The sequence below is a fragment of the Misgurnus anguillicaudatus genome, chromosome 21 (genome assembly GCF_027580225.2).
Source record: "Misgurnus anguillicaudatus chromosome 21, ASM2758022v2, whole genome shotgun sequence".
Taxonomy (NCBI): Eukaryota; Metazoa; Chordata; class Actinopteri; order Cypriniformes; family Cobitidae; genus Misgurnus; species Misgurnus anguillicaudatus.
The window spans coordinates 24,208,461-24,228,947 of record NC_073357.2 but is presented as its reverse complement, the minus strand read 5'-3'; the positions used below and the strand labels follow the sequence as shown (position 1 = coordinate 24,228,947).

At 40.1% G+C, this 20,487-nt stretch overlaps 1 protein-coding gene across 3 annotated transcripts in view; it reads right to left on the bottom strand.

The window, feature by feature from the left end:
• The window catches only part of serpinh2 (serine (or cysteine) peptidase inhibitor, clade H, member 2), a 49,788-nt gene extending 30,446 nt beyond the window's left edge, over window positions 1-19,342 (bottom strand). For 2 of the 3 annotated variants that reach the window (XR_008642825.2, XM_055198188.2), the window contains exons 1-2: window positions 18,943-19,342; window positions 13,535-14,160 (exon numbers count right to left, since the gene is read on the bottom strand). Coding sequence is in view for 2 of the 3 variants with exons in the window: in XM_055198188.2 (XP_055054163.2) it covers window positions 13,535-14,160; window positions 18,943-19,085 (769 nt within the window). In the remaining variant the exon portion in view is untranslated. The remainder of the gene's footprint in view (window positions 1-13,534; window positions 14,161-18,942) is intronic. The other variant, XM_055198178.2, reaches the window with a different exon arrangement.
• Between the last annotated feature and the right edge of the window lie 1,145 nt (window positions 19,343-20,487).

Sequence of the window (20,487 nt, the reverse complement as noted above, 5' to 3'; positions counted from 1 at the left end):
GACGCGCTTCACACCGGGAGCATGCACACGCACCACACAACCGAAATGAGACGTGGTCCGTCATGTCTGGAGGGTAGCCTATTTTCTGACAAAGATTTTAACTAACAAATTTTCTGTGGGAAACCCTGTTACCATGTATAAAAGATTCGCTCACAATGCAATGCTAACAGGAGTTCATTTACAGGTGGAGTCCGAAATGGGAGGAATTATGATAATGTCAGTCTTGTCCACATCATAAATCCCAGGAAGTAAACTGTTGCCTACAATCCGTGTGTTTGTTATAGTCCAAGAAAGGAGATTTACGTTGTAAACGTCAACTCGCGTCATCGTTTACTTTGGGGTTTGTACCTTTTGCATATTGTTAACATGTACAAATACACACTTACACACCAAAGGTAATGTAAAATCGTGAATCAGCCAAAAGTGCTTTTTAAAGCGGCTGTGACATTAGGAATCTTTTGACATATGGTATTGGTATCATTAAAGGGGCAATAAGTAGGATTTACCCCCATCTAGTGGTGGAATTGTATTTTGCGTTCAAACGAACATTGCTCTCTAGCGCCTCCCCTTTCCAAATGCGTGTTGCAACTACTGTAGCCGTTATGTAATCGCTGATCTCGTCCGTTGCAGCTGGTTCATGTGTTCTGAATGAAAACGCGTTGTGGAAACGCGTTGGTAGGCTAGTGCTTTTTGTCCCTCTCTGCTATTATAGTTTATCAATACGGCGGAATGAAATGGATGCCTCCTTGGACTTACCCATTCAATGTAAGTAAAGAGAAGAAATTAACAAAGAATAGTCAGATCACTGGCAGAGGTCATTTGACACCAACGAGGACATATTTATGAATAAAGACATTGATTTTGATTAATAAAACACTTAAAATCCTACTTACAGTCCCTTTAATGCATCCTGCAAGTTTCATATCTTAAAATCCCCTTCTTTTCAATTTAAAAGCATTTATGTAATCGGATAGATAAGTGAAGTACATGAATAAAATAGATTAATTTTCATATGACCTGCCCTGAAGACACAGCACATCATCATTTTGTTGGTTCCACCCACTTGCCTTCAGTCAGAGAAGCGACTCTGAAGGAATACATGCTTACAATCATGATTGTGTGGGACACGGAGCAAGGCCGAACAATCTTAAACAGTAAACACACAAATCAGACTGAAACACAGGGTGGAAATGGTCATAAATTACTTAATTTTTAATGTTTTTCTCCGAAAAAAAAAATAGTAAAGTCTTTGACTATTCCTTCAAAGGTCTATCTTCCAAAGTCTATTTTATCTTTTACCTCTGCATATATTTTCACTCTATAGCTCTGTCTCTTAATTTACTCCCTGCAATCACCTCTCTTCTTCACTAGTATTGAGGTATAGATTGTCAATACACCAGAAGACTGTAGCAAATCCTTTCAGATAGGCATATCCTCCACCTTTCTTATATAAAACATACAGAAACTTAAACTATAGAAATACATGTAAAACACACACATGCACATAGACAGATATAAAATTCTGTCACATAATTGTACATGTATGCATATTACATATACCATTGGCCAAAGTAGTATTGAACACCAAATACATGACACATTTTTCTTGGGATAACTATATGCCTATATTTTTTATAAGCAAGGACACATATATTAGATTGTATAAGTAAGTATTAGGGATGCTACTATTAAGATTTTGCAGCCGATACCCAGAACCGATTTCTTGTTGCACCGATGTTGCCTTTGTTATATTATTTAATCAGGTATATTATTGCTTTTTAGAGAGTCTTTAGAATGAAATATAGATGCATTCTTACAAAGTAAAACAATTCTTCAGTCATGAGCAGAGAGTGATTTTCTCTTTAATATTGTTGACAAATTAATTAGCTTACTGTAGCTTTAAAGAAAAACACCACCGTTTTCAATATTTTAATATGTTCTTCCATCAATTGACCTATGGTTAAGCCACGCCCCCAAATGCGATGTGCAAATCACAGTGCGCTAGCAAACCCAATACACATGGACATTCTCTGCTTACATGTCCAATAAAATGCATTGCAGTAGGTCAGTTTATTTACTTTCTTGTCATTTTAAGTTTAAAATGGTCAAACAGTGTCCATGGGGTACATGCAACCCGTATTTTTTACCTTTTTCCAAGCCACATCTTAACTGAAATAACTGTTTGCTCTGGATTAAGTTATGCGGTAGAACACACCACCAACTAAACATGGATAAAGTAAACAAGGATGTCTACATCTGTTTTAAGCTAAGTCAACAATGTATTTGAACGTTATCTTTAACATATCTAACGTAACGTTAGCCTAACATTAGAAAACGTTAACGTTAGCTTCTAGCTGCGTTGTACATCATATCACTTAGTTTCATTAACGTATCTGTAAATAATCGAAATAACAAATGTTATTTGTAATAGCATCTTGTGCTGAATGATTCATGTAAATACTGTAGCACCAAACTAACGAAAAGGTACTTGCTAAGATGGTAAAAAGGTTTGTCCTGGAAACGTATGCAACTTAGACCTGTACATATTTAATTTGATCATGATGGCAACCGAGATGCGATTTATCGCGTTTACACTGTGACCTGTAAATTTTTGCGTGGAGCTGAAGCTTTTCATCGACGTTCTCAACAGTAAAATTATTAATATAACCCCCCAATGCATAGTTCATTTCCTTTCTAGTGAATTCAGAATGATATATAGTCTTTCTGTCTCCAAAAATCATCAACTGCCTCCTGTGAAATGTCTCCTACTGTGACAGCTGCCATAGCACCTGTTACTGAATGTTGATTGTTTGTCCGAGTGAGAGGAGGGGGCGTGGCTTAGCCATAGGTCAAATAATACATACCGTATTTTCCGGACTATAAGTCGCTCCAGAGTAAAAGTCGCATCAATCAAAAATGCGTCATGAAGACAAAAAATATGGAAAGGCAAGTTATTCAACTAAACAACAGCACACAGAACAGCAGGCTGAATAGGTGTCCGTACGTTAACGTAATACAAACAGTTATTTACACGATACACAATAGCGTATAGAACATACCTGGAAAGCTGAATAGGCTAAATGAACAGAACAAGCCAACGTGCATCAAGTTCGCAGGCTCATCATTCCACATTACTGAATTTATTGAATTACATAAATACAGGAGCAGCATATAGCGGACTCTCACAGTTGTAGACGGTAATGTTGTCTCTTGGTTCATATGTGTCAAAATTAATTCATACTGACTTACAAGTCGCACCTGACTATAAGTCGCAGGACCAGCCAAACTATAAAAAAAAGTGACTTATAGTCCTGAAAATACGGTACCACTCTATTCTTAATGCTTCCCCTTAAACGTTGTACAGCGTGTTGTGAATGTTAGCATTTAGCATAGCACCATTCATTCCTTAGGATCTAAACAGGAATGAAACACTTTCATGTTTTCTGTTACATGAGTAGTTACACAAGTAAGTATGGTTGCACAAAATAAGACGTGGCGATTTTCTAAGCGGATAAAAAATGAGAACTATATTGTATGGTGGAAGAGCACTTTCGTCACTAGTTTGAGTGAGGGAGTTCTCAGGAGTGATGATGTTACTGCGCCCGAGGTAGAAGTGCTGCAAACTAAGTGCTAAATGCTAATACATTTATGTTGCGCTGTACAACGATTAAAGGAACACGCCCACATTTTGGGAATTTAGCTTATTCACCGTATCCCCCAGAGTTAGATAAGTCCATACATACCTCTCTCATCTCCGTGCGTGCTGTAACTCTGTCTGACGCAGCCCCCGCTAGCTTAGCTTAGCACAAAGACTGGAAATGCATGGCTCCAGCTATACTGCTCCCAATAAGTGACAAAATAACGCGATCATTTTCCTATTTATGTGTTGTGATTTGTATAGTCAAACCGTGTACAAATAACAAGGTGATATGAGACACAGCGATCTTTTAACAGGATACATACTGAGAACTATATTCTCTGAAGACGAAGCACTGCCGCATGGGCGGAGTGATCTGCTCGCAGCACACGAGAAGCCCCTGGTGAGGAGCAGAGAGTTCGGTCAGAGTTGTGCAAATCACTCCGCCCATGCGGCAGTGCTTCGTCTTCAGAGAATATAGTTCTCAGTATGTATACTGTTAAAAGATCGCTGTGTCTCATATCACCTTGTTATTTGTACACGGTTTGACTATACAAATCACAACACATAAATAGGAAAATGATCGCGTTATTTTGTCACTTATTGGGAGCAGTATACTAGCTGGAGCCATGCATTTCCAGTCTTTGTGCTAAGCTAAGCTAGCGGGGGCTGCGTCAGACAGAGTTACAGCACGCACGGAGATGAGAGAGGTATGTATGGACTTATCTAACTCTGGGGGATACGGTGAATAAGCTAAATTCCCAAAATGTGGGCGTGTTCCTTTAAGGGGAAGCATTGAGAAAAGATGGGTATGTACTCATTCGTCTAAGTTTAGGTAAGAACATAGTAAAAACGGTGGTGTTTTCCTTTAAGACGCAAGAGAACTTTGCTCTGTCATGCTGAATGATGTGCTGTTTCTGTGTGCGTGCGTCGAGTGTGCATACCGTAGACAAGAGCAGCTGCAAGGTCAAATGAAAGTTTAAACTGTCAAAACTTTAAAATGCATGCAAATAATAAACTTTCGGCATGAAGATGCAATGTCAGCGATAGATGTATGTTGTATAAGCTGTTTCTTGAGGATGTGAAGTCCGGAGCTGAGCATGTCCTCATAGAAAATACACATATCTCTTTATAAAGGCAGAAAAAGCAATCCAAATTCGCAAGTCACACATGAGCAACATGTTGTTAAAATGCTCACACTGTGTAAAAATGGTCTCAAATTGCACCCACATTCAGGAGCCCTATGATAAAAAAGTAAATAGAAAGATCGGTTCATGAGATTGGCAAATTTAGGGAGTACCGATCGAGTGATTTAATGCAGTGGTTCTCAAACTTTTTCAGCGTGCGGCCCCCTTTGTGTACGGTGCATACCTTCGCGGCCCAAACAAAAAAGAGTTCGAAAACTTCACATTTTAACTAAACAAAACATTAAATTATACAAAGTAGTGCTGTTGGTTAGCCTGGTAATACCATCCTCTGCTATTTTGCTTCGCTTCATAGACAGAGTCTGGCTGGGCATAACTGACAATCGTTTTCCTTCTCGTGGGAGGGGCTTGTCTGAAGTTTAAAATCATTGGTCTAAACGTAAGCCAATCACACATAACATTTGGATATGATGTGCTTTATGCGCCGGATCAGCCGCATCGAATCTCTGCTGTAAAATACACGTATGATGTGAAAACAAACCCATCGAGCGAAATACCAGAGTTAACATGGCTATGAACGACTTTTGCAGATTATGTAAAGTAAATCGGGCCAGAGCTAGTTGAACACTATCCTTATGGTGGCTTTCCACTCACGTCTAACGGGAGGAAAGCCCCTCTCTCCTCTCAAACTCTTCCACCAGACAACAATAACCATATGTAAATTAAATCTCCCTACCTTATTTTCTGGTTAATCAGGAATGTCACCAAATAATGCTTGCCCACGCGTCCTCCAACATTAACTGTGAACAATATAATTCCCTTCCATGATTTCTCGATCGTTGTGCACGTCAAGCTGTGCTGCACACAGTTTCTCGCTGACGATCGGTAAAGTTGATAAATTAAACTTTTCCAAAAACTTGTCGGGAGCAGGGCAACAACATAATCTCCATTCAAATGTTTAACAAACACTTTTCTTGTTCGGGTTTAAGTTGGCAAGTGCCGGTTCTCCACAACAGAGCTTTCTGTAGGCTTGTTCGACTTCATGCGGCGCCGCTAGAACTGACTGGCAAATGACGTTAAACTGCCGCGAGACGAAATTACACTTCGTATGATTTCTCGAATCGTTCTCGCGTCACTTTGACGTCATCCGGCTGTCGGTTCTTGCAGCGCCACGTGAAGTCGAACAAGCCTTGTGTCTTCATGTCCACAACAGACTACAACCGTGATTCGGCGTTTAGCGTCTACGTCACGGCTCTCAGCCCGCCCTCTGTTCGTTGATTGGACGGTCAATTTGAGACCGGTGGAAAACGGTTTGAATGGGAGGTATCTCAGACTGAGTACAGAAGCGTAATGAAATTTAGCGGAAGTACGAAGTCTGACGTAGTCAGGCTAGCTGTTGGTTAGTAGCCTTATTTTTTATAGGTTTAATTTCACAGAATTCATGATAAATTAATGTGTTTTATAAAATGTCATAAAACTGGGGCCCCCCTGGCACCATCTCGTGGCCCCCAGTTTGAGAACCACTGATTTAATGTGATGATGCCTAATGCGGCCGATACCTTTTTGCCCGATCGATCGGAGCATCCCTAGTAAGTATTATATATTGACAGCCAATCGACATGCACTTCTGTTGTTTAGAAAACGGCTACTTTTTGCTTCTCTCTCCTCAAAAGCACAGAACACTGCTCTTAGTTTGGCACTAATGGTACATTCACACGGGGCGAAAGCGTTAACGCTTGACAGAAGGCTTGTCTGATGCGTGGCCAACAGCCAATCACAGTGACCGCAGCACATGCTCCGGTCTTCCATAAATGTAATCGGCTGGCTCTGCAAATGTTATTTGCATAAGGCAATCTGATTGGCTGACGCACGCGTTACCGCTTGAAAAGTTGAGAAATGTTCAACTTCTGCCGCGAGCAACGGCACTGACGCGGCGCCGACGGATCCACAATTCAGTTCGGCAACGCATGACGTCACCCATTGAAAGTGAATGTTCAACGCTTACGCCCCGTGTGAATGCACCGTATGGGGGCGTGCACACCAAAGCTTTTACGCCCGCAGCGGCCGGCGTATGTTTTCAATTGTCTCTAATGGAAGTGCGGCGCTTTTCAAAAAAAGCCAGCAGCTGGCGTTTTTCTTTTCGCGCTGAAAGCCGGCACTCGGCAGTTTTTCTGCGCTGAGCGCCAAGAGTTGAAAAATATTCAACTTTAGGGGAAACACTCAGCTCGTCAATGTCAGCCATCCAATCACAATGGAGGAGGGGCAGGATAAACTTCACAACAACCAACCGACGCATCGTTCAACGACTGATAAACAAAGCAGAAGTATTATAGCCACCAAAGCGCTCAGCTGAAACAAGCTGGCAGTCGGCAGAAAAAAAGCTGTCAGTTGGCGTCCGCCTGACGTTTTCAAAGCTGTGGTGTGCACACTCCCTAAGAGTAAAAGTCCGCCAACATCCAATCAGAGAGGCGAAGAAAGCTTCGGACAGCGGTAATATAACACAGGCAACTAAATGAATTACTACAGAACCCTGAAGCGGTGCGACAACTGACTGCCTTTAAATTATAAATCCAAACTATGAATTCAATTTTCATAATCTCATTCACAGGACCCAATCTATTGTCTGATCTAATTTGTATATTTCATCGACTGAATTAATGAACCTCCACAGACTCAGGCTCCTTGACAGAGAAGGGGAAAAAATCTGTAATTAAGTCAAAACATAAAACAAAGGAATTAATTAGATTGCTTATCAACCGAAAATCAATCCAAACTTTATTTCCTGTTGCGTTTGGTAGTGGAGGGAAGCTTCCCTCCTACCGCTCCATTCCCATCGCTCTGTGTTTAAAATAGGATCAAAGCACCTGCCAGTATTACTCAGACAAAGAAATCGATGAGTAGAACAAGGCTCCAGCATGTGGGGGAGACAATGCACAAAGAGAGAGAGAGATAGCGATAGACTGATCTTTGGTGAAGTAGACATGCATAGCACGAACGTGTTTAAAACTCATTTTAAGCACCTAGATTTAATGCCTGTCCTTGAAAGTGACAGGAAACTTAAGTATTGTTGTCAGATTTGACTAAACTGTATTGTAGAGCTTCTATGTTGGATGCAGTGAATATAATATTGTTGGTATACCTCAATACTAATATGACAAGAAATCAATCCTTTCTACACTATCAAAGATTGTAACTTTCAGTGATTATGCCTGCACATGGGATCAGGGGAAAAAGCTAAATGATCAGACCCATGACTTTGTGGTTTCTGCACATGCTAGTCTGACACATTGTGCCATGATCTTAATATGGGCAACACGAGATCAATTTTAGCGTGCAACATTTCCCAAACTTTCTGTTGATGCCTTAATGCAGCCGACTCTCTTTGTGGCCCCTTTTCAACTGCTTTTTAAATAAAAAAGATAAAAACAAAGTTGGCAAATGCTGACTCAGCCTTTTGTTAACATAAACACGCTGTAGCAAACAGTCTAAAAAGCAAGAGGCTGGGCTCTGTGCCGACAAGACACACAGACTGGATACCCAGACAGTCATTACTAAATTATTTAAGATGACACATCACCCACCATGGGAAGATAAATAAGTTCTGCCTGATAAACTAAAGATCATTTCTTTTCAACTCTGTAGGCTGGTTGGGAAGAAGCCAATGTGAACTGATTTCTGAAAGAGTCAATCATTTGAAGCAATGCTTTTTTAATGATCCATTTGGACCAATTCGCAGAGCCTTTGTAAATCACACGACTATGGGGAAGAACTGTGTTTGCGACTAACAATGTAATGAAACAATAGTTACTTTTAACCAACACATTAAAAAAATCAATCGGTTAAAATGAATCGGACCTCCCAATGGGCACCCTAGCCTGGGAAAACGCAGGCAACTTCCGGCAAATTTAAATTTGCTCTGCAAGTAGTCTGGCAAAGAGGCCATTCAAGCCCATTTCTAATGCCAAGAAATCACGGCACCAATCAGAAACGTTGGGGTGGGCTTTAAACTACAACGACAGCGCAGTGACGGTGAAGAAGATTTTGTACATTACAAAGATGGATGCCGCCGTGAAACATCACTCGTCGAATCAGCTATCGCGTCTGTTTTAAGCGATTAAAACTTTTCATTTTCATTAAAACCCGAGCAAAGAACAACACTCGAAGCCTTCATATCTAAAAAAAGATGTTATCGCTGTCTTACCGAATGAATCCGGCAAAAGTCTGATATAGCTCTGCATACGTCATCTCCTTCATCACTCTTACTGGTTTTAAGTACTGTATATCCAACTGGACACAGAGGCATTTGAGAGACGTCCATTGGTGACGCCCCTTTGTAAATGATTTGTCTATGAAGCTTTGCCAGACCATTACTAAGTTACTACTGAGAATGGGCTGGTTTTAACCAGGCTAGCAGCACACACAAACTGGTGTATATATGCAGGTGCTGGTCATATAATTAGAATATCAACAAAAATGTATTTATTTTACTAATTCCATTAAAAAGGTGGAACTTGTATATTATATTCACTCATTACACACAGACTGATATGTTTTAGATGTTTGTTTCTTTTGATTTTGATGATTGTAGCTGACAACTAGGGAGAATCCCAAATTCAGTATCTCTGAAAATTAGAATATTTCTTAAGACCAATACAAAGAAAGGATTTTTAGAAATCTGGGCCAACTGAAAATTATGAACATGAAACGTATGAGCATGTACAGCACTCAATACTTAGGTGGGGCTCCTTTTGCCTGAATTACTGCAGCAATGCAGCGTGGCATGGAGTCGATCAGTCTGTGGCACTGCTCCGGTTGCCCTGATAGTGGCCTTCAGCTCTTCTGCATTGTTGCATCTGGCATCACATCTTCCTCTTCACAATACCCCATTGATTTTCTACGGGGTTAAGGTCAGACGAGCTTGCTGGCCAATTAAGAACAGGGATACCATAGTCCTTAAACCAGGTACTGGTGTGCCAAGTCCTGTTGGAAAATGAAATCTGCATCTCCATAAAGTTGGTCAGCAGCAGGAAGCTTGAAGTGCTCTAAAACTTCCTGATATATGGCTGGGTTGACCTTGGACCTCAGAAAACACAGTGGACCAACACCAGCAGATGACAAGGCACCCCAAACCATCACTGACTGTGGAGACTTTACACTGGACCTCAAGCAACATGGATTGTGTGCCTCTCCTCTCTTCCTCCAGACTCTGGAACCCTGATTTCCAAAGGAAATGCAAAATTTACTTTTTAATCAGAGAACATGGTGGGCCACTCAGCAGCAGTCCAGAAGATGCTTCTGATGCTATCTATTGTTCAAGAGTGGCTTGACACAAGGAATGCGACAGCTGAAAACCAGGTCTTGCATACGTCTGTGCATAGTGGTTCTTGAAGCACTGACTCCAGCTGCAGTCCACTCTTTGTGAATCTCCAAATTTTTGAATGGGTTTTGTTTCACAATCCTCTCCAGGGTGTGTTTATCCCTATTGCTTGTACACTTTTTTTCTTCCACATCTTTTCCTTCCCTTCGCCTCTCTATTAATGTGCTTGGACACAGAGCTCTGTGAACAGCCAGCCTCTTTTGCAGTGACCTTTTGTGTCTTGCTCTCCTTGCGCATGGTGTCAATGGTTGTCTTTTGGACAACTGTCAAGTCAGCAATCTTCCCCATGATTGTGTAGCCTACAGAACTAGACTGAGAGACCATTTAAAGGCATTTGCAGGTGTTTTGAATTAATTAGCTGATTACAGTGTGGCACAAGGTGTCTTCAAAATGTAAGCTTTTCACAATATTCTTATTTTCTGGGGTACTGAATTTGGGATTTTTCTTAGTCGTCAGTTATAATCATCAAAATTAAAAAAAATAAACATTTGAAATATATCAGTCTGTGTGTAATGAATGAATATTAAATACAAGTTTCACTTTTAGAATGAAATTAGTGAAATAAATCAACTTTTTGATGACATTCTAATTATATGACCAGCACCTGTATAACACTTGCAAATGGAGCACAAACACATTACTATATTCATGCACACATACAGCACCCCCCACAAAGTGCAAAACCTTATCATCTAAGCCAATTTTCACCTTCAGCATCAGTCGTGCAACTGCCTACAGTTCATTTATCAAGCAGAAGCACAATCTGCAGCAGTTAATTCACCAGCACGCTAGAGACCGGAAGCCCAGCGGTGCTATGACCATTCTGTCTGATCCGGTTTGCCTCAAATATCAGCTCTTTCCTCTTTTAGAGGAGATGGTCTGTATGTGTTAAACTGTTTTAACTCTCTGATGACCTTGGAATAAATAGGTACAGTAGAAAGGGAACGGTTTAAACTGCTTAAATGCTACAACCTTTTCCTAAACTTATCCAAGTGACCTTGAGTAAACTATTTGAATGTTTGGTTAGAAAATCTATTGCTTTCCATGGGCCATTTTCTTATCATGTCTAAACTTTTGAAGTATATGATTAAATCAAGGGGGTAAACTGTGACTCAGGATTGTGTCTAGTCTATTTTGGAGCTGTGCTGTCTGGATACTATCCAATAATACAAAGACCTGTGAAATAGATTAGACATAACTATCCCCATCCTGTAAGTGCAGTAGACAAGCCAGACCTTCAGTTTATCTACATATAATTCCTGTTGCTATCACATTATCGCTTAAACAAAATACAAAATATTTTGTGAATGTCTTTATATGTCATTCCTCTTTATATATCATTTGTATTAAAGGTGCAATGTGGGACTTGGATGTCTCTTGACAGAAATGCGATAGTGTAGTGGTGCCTGGAGAAGTGGGTATACTCTTAATTTTGCCCTCAATTTTTTTAAAGCGTCCCAGCAATAGAAAAAATGCCCTTTGTTATAAACAGCATGCAAATAGTAGATTACCACAAAATGGGCTAGTAGTATTTTCACACTGTGACTTCATAGAGTAAGGATCATTATGAAATCAAAGCAACAAAGAGGTGCAGATTTTTCAGAAAATGGGCCTACTGGCTCACAAACTGTAGGAATAGACAACTAATTATGAATTGTGGGAACACTTTTTTAGCCTGTTCACACATTAAAATTAGACAACTATTATCTCACCTTGCACATAGTCTGGTCTAGTAGTTTCTCTTGTAAACTATGTATTTGCATCAGATAGTTGTAGGCCAGAGTATGCCAATTTACAAGTTCCTGTTATTAAAAGTGCTCACTTTGGTTGACGTCTTCGTTGGAAACTGTAGCGGGACAGGCTTTGGTCAAGCATCCTCTCTGACTTGGGGTGTGGGAGGCGGATGGAGCGGACGAGGGCGCTTGGCAATCGTTAGCTAAGCTGCTGGCTAACAACACTGATGTTGATTACTATCGTTAGCTTGAACTACTAGCTAAAACCAGGGATGTAGCATTGCCAGGAAAGAAAAGTTTCAGTAGTTCGCTTTATCTTTCTCTTAATGATGGCAGGCAGTGAACCAGGTAGTGATTGACAGTTCTCTAATCCAATTGCGCTGGGCACTGGCAGATTGACGGCAACCTAGCCCAATGGCATTTAAGCGAATCATATTTCAAAGAAATCCAGTGCCTCGGTCCTCCTTATCGCATAAGTAACTTATTTTACTAAGTGTTTTAGGTATATTTGCGTTTATTCACATCATCATGGATTAGCTACAACAGAATTGGAAATACACTGTATACCCTGCACTAAATCATTGTTTAGAAGTGTGTATACGCAAATCCGACTGAAAAAGAAGTGGGTATAGACCAATTTCGAGTAGACGTCAAAATTACGTCACTGCAAGCTGTGCGCGCAATGTGGTTGCAGAAAAACTGTGAAAATAAATTAGACACGAGTGAAACAAGCAAGATAACTCACTAGAAAATGTCTTGTTGTGCTGTTGAGTGTCAGAATAGGAATGCCAAAAAAGATGGCCTTCATTTTTATAGAATATCGTCATCAAAGACACCATTTGAAGACAAACGTAGATGTTTATGTTTGCAATAAGCCCTTAAACGGACAGACTGAAGTTATGAAATCATCTGGAAATCAATTAATAATTAGAATAAAAATAATTAGAGAAGATGTCCTATGTTCTGTCGAAGTCTGTTCCCTCTATGTTCCCTCTATTTCTTATAGCGTTTTTACCACGTTATGTTTATAATTTTTTGGGGGGGGACTTTCAATGAAATCCAGCCCATCAAACACACGCAAAACTCTGCTGCTTCCCTGGATAATAAACTATATCTATTGTTTCCATAAGGCTGGCTTTCTTTTTCCTTTCATTCAAAAACACACTTCATCGTTTGTGCCATTGTTGAGTTTTGAAATGAAACAAAGCTGTCGCGTTATGTGATGTTTGGAAGTTCTAGCATCTCCCGCTGATTGACAGGGGGCGGGGTTTTCCGGGGGAAGTGCCCATATAAAGAAGTGAGACGTATAGAAACCCCTGAAACATCAGCTGGACCCATAATCGAAAAACTTTCCAAAAACTTGTACGAACCCTGGCGAAGTGCATTTGGCACAGAAATACTCTGTAACATGCCCAATTTTGACACATTGCCTACGTTTAGCATGAGGAAACAACTCTATAATTGTGTTAATAAGTCAGAATGCATGAAATACCATTGAACCACCCCTTTAAATTATAAAAATAACTTTGTAGCAATTAATGTAAACTGCTGAATGTAGGATGCACCTGCTCATTTTCTTCCCAATAACATAAATGTGTTATAAAACATCTTTTCAGAGATTATCTATTGCCTTAACCTTCACCTTTAAAGTGCAGTGCATTGGCCAACATCATGGCTCCAGCTTTGGTCTCCAGTCCCTGGTTAAGAGCTGCTGTCTCCTCTCCACCCATTCCAACTTTAGCCCAGGATTGTAGTGTCTCCATGACATCGTGTTTCTTTCCATCCTCCAGTGCCACATGCTGCACTCCAAACTGGGACTGAAGGTTGTCCCGAAAGATCTTCTCTAGTTTAGGGGCTTGTTTGGTAAACAGTGCAGAAGAACTGTGCAGGGTGAAGCTGGTTGCATTAGCTTTACTCACAGACTTTAAAGCATCAGTCAGAGCCTCTCTGACTGCATTCTCATCTTTGGTGATCTTCAGGAGATTGTGAAATCGGCCTGCCGTGGAACCTTTAGCACCACCACCTAGGGCCAGCAGAGAGTTGGCTAAAAGAAGAGGAGAGATAAGAGTATTGGTCTGGGAACCGTCTGCGCGGAGTGACCGGTAGAGTTCCAGCCCGAGGGTCCAGGTGGGGTGATGGAGGCTGGAGATTTCTGACTGAGGTGCGCCTGGTGCTTTAGGTTCCTGTGGAGAAGAGGACCAGACGCTATGTACAGCCAGCAGCAGTAGAAAGATGGTAAGACCAGGTGTAATCGGCAGCATTGCAGGACTAAAGGAAAGGCAGTTGAGAGAATATTATTAATCCTAAAAATCCTAAAATTTAAAGCTAATATTGCAAATATACCTTAAAAACTGATATTTGCTTAATGGCACTATAAAAAATTGATACACATGCTTATTTTATAGCGCTGTAAATGTAACAGTATTGTTTTCACAGTTGTATTGCTTATATGCGTGTAATTTGCAATATATTTTGATGTCATAAACCAATTTTTAAAATCTCGGCTGCCTATACTAATAAATATGCTGTATAGTTGCATTTCTACAATGCAAATTGAAAAGCGCTAAAAATAAATTTGAAAGTCAATATGAAATCTGATTAACCTCTATTGATTTTTAAACACATTTTTATATTGTTGTGTAGGAAAGGGACGGTATGAAAATTTCATATCATGATTATGGTGACCAAAGTTATTACGGTTATCAGTATTATCATGGTTTTGTTAAAACGAGATGGAAATGTTCAAAAAGAACTGATACACACACTGAAAACATTTGAACACACTGAAACATTTTATTTTTGAAAAGTCACACTTTAATATGTCATGTCCCTGAAATAATTTCTGTGGTATAAAATAAAATAAATCTGTCTAATAAGTTTACAGTGAAATAATACAATACATTATCCCTTAAATGCCTTCTTGTGCAAACTATGTTGCATGTGCGTGCCTGCGTCAAACTGATTCTGGCTGGACAGGATTTATCTCAAGTTTTCAAAATCACGGTAATCAAACACGGTTGTAATGATAATTAAATTTTAAACGATAATAGTAACCGTCAGGACATTTTATCGTGTTAATCGTGAAACCGATTATCATCCCATCCCTATTGTTGTGCAAGGTTTTCTTCACTATCTCTTCACTATCCAATCATATTTTAATAAAAGGCGCGTCCACATCATATCATAATTATTTACAAGATTACAGTGTGTAAAAAGCTATTTTAGTAAAAAGCGTCCACCTCTTCGTAGAGTTCGTAATTACAGCTTTTGGGCTGGGAAAATTTTTGAGTGCTGTGACATGCAACACGTGTCCGCTGCAACCTCACGCAAAAGCACTTCCAGTTTGTTATTGTTACATGACGGACTTTCTGTGTTTAGCAATATTTAGCATTAAAATGTAATTTTAGAGTTTATGGTCATGTGTTTGTCATCACAAAATACTGGTAATTTCCATTACACATGAACACAGTAAAAGGCCCACCCTAAAGCCTTGTTTCTACTCGATGCATCATCATGAGCTAGTTGGCGTGCACAGCAAAAATTATGTCAACACGAAGTGGCCGGTTGTGCGCGAGACCTCATTTCGTGTGGAGGTGAGCACTGTAATTTTTGTAACTGGGGTCACGGCTCTGCATTCGAAAATGACCGACCTCGAGGCAATTCTGCCCAGATAATTCTGCTTATTACTTATATTTTAATTAAATGTACAACTGGATGAGGAACAAAATACAAACCTTGAGATTTCTGTATTGTTTGTTTAGTAAAAATGTTAAAGGCGGGGTGCATGATTTTTAAAAAACACTATGGAAAAGGGAGTCGGGCCAGGTACCAAAACACACTTTAGCCAATCAGCAGTACGGGTCATGTCTACTAACCAAAATCGTTGCCTGGGTTGCGTATGTGTGGGGCGGGTCTATCAAAAGAAGGTCCAGATTATATTGGGGTAGGGACGTGTTTGTAGGTGATTTCAAATGTCAATTTTTCAGAGATCATGCACCCCGCCTTTAATGAAAGGATTATGTTTAATAAAGAAATATTTAGGAGATTGTTGTTTAATTCATGTTCTCATATTTATATATCAAGCTCTGATTTTACAAGTACCAGGGTTGCAGTGGCGGCAAAATATATATTTTGGGATGTTATGTGTGTGGCTCGCCATGTCAAAATATGTTCAGTGCGTCATAGAAACCTAGGTGCATCGCATATCATGTCAAAATACGTGCCTGCTCAGGACTCCAGTCTGCCACCAAATGGTGGCATTTTGCCACCACAATTTGAGAGTGTGCCACTGAATTTTATATCCAGTCGCACATGTGCGACCAGTAAATTTGACCTTATTTTTTATGATGTGACACTGAATTTGAAACAGCACATTGTACTTTCTGCATCTATCATCAAATTATTTATTATTAATACAGTGGAAATTAGTAGAAATGTGAATATTTGGTTAGCATGTTGATTTACGGTGTATGTCCCTATATTTTCTGGTTGCGCCCCTAAAATTTTCAGTTGGGGCCCACTGTGCTCCTAGTGAAAAAAGTAAGTCTGGAGCTCTGCCTGCTGCTCACTCGTGGAAAGGGTTCATGATAATAGAGACAATTACTCTTGTCTTGCAGGAGACTAAACTCTTATTACACATGAGATTAAGTGAGTAGCCTATATTAAAAACGTGGACGTCCCTTTTATCATAAACCCTTAGGAAGTGTCTGTACTGTAGCAGGCACGTATTTTGACATGATGAACAATGCACATAGGTAACACGCTCTTGTTACTAAGCACTTTTAATGTTTTGATGTTGCTAAAAAATTTGTAACAATGTTTTAATGTTACTAAATACTTTTATTGTTACTTAAAGGTCCCGTTCTTTCTGTGTTTTTAAACTTTGATTGTGTTTACAGTGCGCAATATAACATGTTTCACGTGTAAAAAAACAACGGTATTTTCCACACAATTTACTTATCTCTATAGTACTTTTTTCACTGTACTAAAACGGGCTGATGTCTTCCTTTTTCTATGAAGTCCCTCCTTTACCCGTCGTTTAGACAGCCAGCGATGTTATCGCGGTGTGTCGCCCGTCTCTTTCAATGAGGCGTGTTTAAATCTGGTTGTCATAAACAAATGAGTACCATCTACTCCAGTAACTGATGAGAGAAGGATGACGTGAACTCCACTGCTTCGTTCTCAATTGTAGTCGCTCCCGAAATTCGCTCAACATTTGCATAAAGTTAAACTTTTCTTAACTTTCTCGCGTCGCTGGACATGCCCATACGGTCGGCAACGGTCACTTTCGCTCGTGTCGCCGGAAGTCGCCAGGTTTCCATTGAAATGAATGAGATTGCGTCGCTCTGCTACTGCTGGTTGCTGTCTGTCTGAATGGGACGTTAGAAATACGTAACAAGTTCTGATTTTGTAGTTTGTTTAGTGTGTTGTGATTCAACAGCAGCATAGCTTAGCAGAGCCGTTTGAGCTTAGTTGGCGACTGATGTATTCCTGTGGGCGGAGTTTAGTCAAAAACACTTATAGAGGGTATGCATTGATGTCACTTTTCCACGTGACCACGCCGGAACTCGCCCTGTTGAGTGGCAAACGTTCAACAAAATGGCTGGTTTACATAGCGGGTGCTGCAAAAATGCCAGTAAAACTGACTATTATCAGCTTAAATTGAATTTAGTTGGACTTGACAGCAGAGGTGAACAATACTTAGTTACATTAGTTACATTTTCCAAGCATTTGTGCTTTATTAGGGTGCTTGTATTGGGAAAAAATTTACTTCACTAAAGCATAGAATCGTACTGTGTATTCTTTTATATTGCATATTAAAATTAATTTATTACCTAATTACATTTAAATTGTGTACTTTTACTTCAGTTAAAGTACGTTAATGTACTTAAATATTAAATGTAAAACAAAACTTGTATTTATGAAATGTAATAGAGTAAAAATTAAGAAAAAATGCTTTGGAATTTTTTTCCAAACAAAAACACGGATAAAATACAAATACTTGAAAAATACTAGTAAAAACTCTGCTTGATAGTGACTCTAGCAACTTGTCAACCCACCTGTGGTCTGTGGACGTTAAAATAAACGATCTATTTACATCTCCTTTCGGTGTTTTTTGGCAGTTTGTAAAACGATAGCTCCGAATTCTTATTAAGCTATTAGTACAGTCTATCGCACAACAGCTTTTTCCCATTTCGACGCGTTTTCGTCGATATCACGCTGTTCTCAAATGCTGCCGCTCTGTCTTTTGCCACTCACTGGGCGTAACCGCAGTCCCTCTCGCCGACGGTGACGTCATGTGCATACGTTCTATATTTACGTCATTCAACCGGGAAGTAGAGGGATGTAGTACAAACCGCCGTTCGCTAGGCTTTGAAAGGGGAATTCTGTTAAAGAAAATATATCGCCTGGCAGTGAACATTTTGCAGGTATTATTTATGCTCTTCAGCAACATTACACACTAACTAAAGTTTGAAAAATAAGATCAGGAAGAACGTAACTTTGAATTTAGATGAGGGGGAAAAATAAACAATTTTCATTTTTCGGCCAAAATATGTTAAGGTGTTATAATAAGTGTTGGTATCCTGGTCATCACTGTCATGAAGAAATAAAATAAAAACAATATTTTTAAAGCTTCTTAGTGTTTAAATGAGACCACATTATAAATTATGTTTTTAAGTAGTAAAAATGCATTTAACTGTAGATTACTATAGTAACTTAAAATCGTTCTCAATTGTTGTAATCCTGACGCCAAATTAATTCTGAAGACATCCATGCACTGTTGACTGTACATAACAATGGTGATCATACTCCCAACCTAACTAAAATCAGTGTTAATGTCCTATAAAATAATACAATAACCGCATCCTGTGTTAATTAAGTTACCGTTCATATCCGATAGATGATAAACTAAATGCTTCAATAACAGCATACGTCTGAGGATATACTGTCGGAACCGTAAATGATGTTTTCTGCAATTGCTGAGCTGCTGTTCCTTCTGCTCGGAGAACTGAGGAGGGCAAAACAATGTAAAAGTTTGTTTGCTTGTACCGTAAAATAATGAAAGTATCCGTCAGTCCTCCGGCTTCTTCTGTGGGCTTGGAGCTGAAAAGAACTGTCAGGGCAGGTTCAGTCGTGGTAGAGGAGGGTCTTTTCACTTTTTCTTCACTTCTCGAACTACGTCTGAATTCCATCCGGGCATCTCCCCCCTTTCCAGAAATCTCGGAACGTCGTACGCTGACGGAGGAAAGTAAACAACGCGTCCTTATGTAGTAAGTTGTGTATTTGTGCGCGCGCGAGAGAGCTTTGTCTGCAAGCACTGTTTTTGCTGCTTTAAATGTGAAAGACGCCTGTACTTGTCAGTAAAACTTTTAGTTTTTTCCATGCAACTGGTGGGTCTTTCTCTCTAGCTGTGCCTCGAGGAAAGGCTGCGGTCATTATTACAACCGAACGGGGGCGCCCGCGATCTTCAAAGTCACGGCCATATATACATTTCAAGATTTAAAACTCGTGTTTTTCACATTTTCACATGCTTTGACTTTGTAATTGTAGCAGCATCATTCTTTAAAAAACCTCAAAGAAGATCTTGTTTGAAAATGGTTAAGGTAACGCTCAAGATTAGGCAGGTTTAACTGCAAATCCATCAGTGAGCAGATAACACAGGCAGACAGAATCAATTGATGCTCAGATAGTCTTAGGGTGAAAAAGGAGGATCAGGCCTGAAAACAGATTCAGATAATGCCAAACACACTGCAATGCCAAACAGTTGGCTGAAACATGTCAGCACATAGACTCTGCCAATTACTGCTCTCCCTCTCTAATCCATATCACACTCGTCTCGCAGTGATAGGCATCTACATCACACACTGGCCCGTACGCAAGTACACACACAATCAGGCCTTTTAATATTTCTGCGCTATGTCGCACGTTGTGATGGGTAATTAGACATACATGCTGTACATATGCTTGTGATTGTAAAGCTGTCAGAGGCCTCACGCATCACATCCAGTGCATTCACCCCCGACAAACATACTGACAACACGCTGAGTGGAAAAATCTCCCTCTTTTTCACTCCGTCTCTCGCACCCGCACAGACGGACACGCGCGCACCTTTAGTAATGATTACTAATGTTAACTGGTCATGGCTGCTTGCTTTATGTGGAGGATAGCCAGGGCTTATTGGTGTAACTAGATATGTCTTAACCATCTCTCTGGGAGCTGCCTGAAGGACTCTCACAGAACATCACAGTCACTGAAGCATGTAATTAGTTGCCCTTTCATACTGGCCTAGGATCACCCCCCTTCCCAAATCAAAACTGTTAAACGAAGAACTGCTAGACCGCTCTGAGATCAGTCCGTGACAGTCAGCCGAGCCTATAACGAGAGGCTTCACAGATACCCCAGCTCAGGTGATCCATCTGCCCACCTCTGCTTCACACTTAAACGAGTCCCGCGGGATGTCATGTGGGAGATTTGCATCTTCTAAGGGTCTCACCTTTCACCGATGCAACACCTTACCCTCCCTGTGCTCCTCCTAAATCCAGCCTTTGACCTCCAAGGTGTACCTTTACATAGACTGCTGCCCTCAATGTTTCA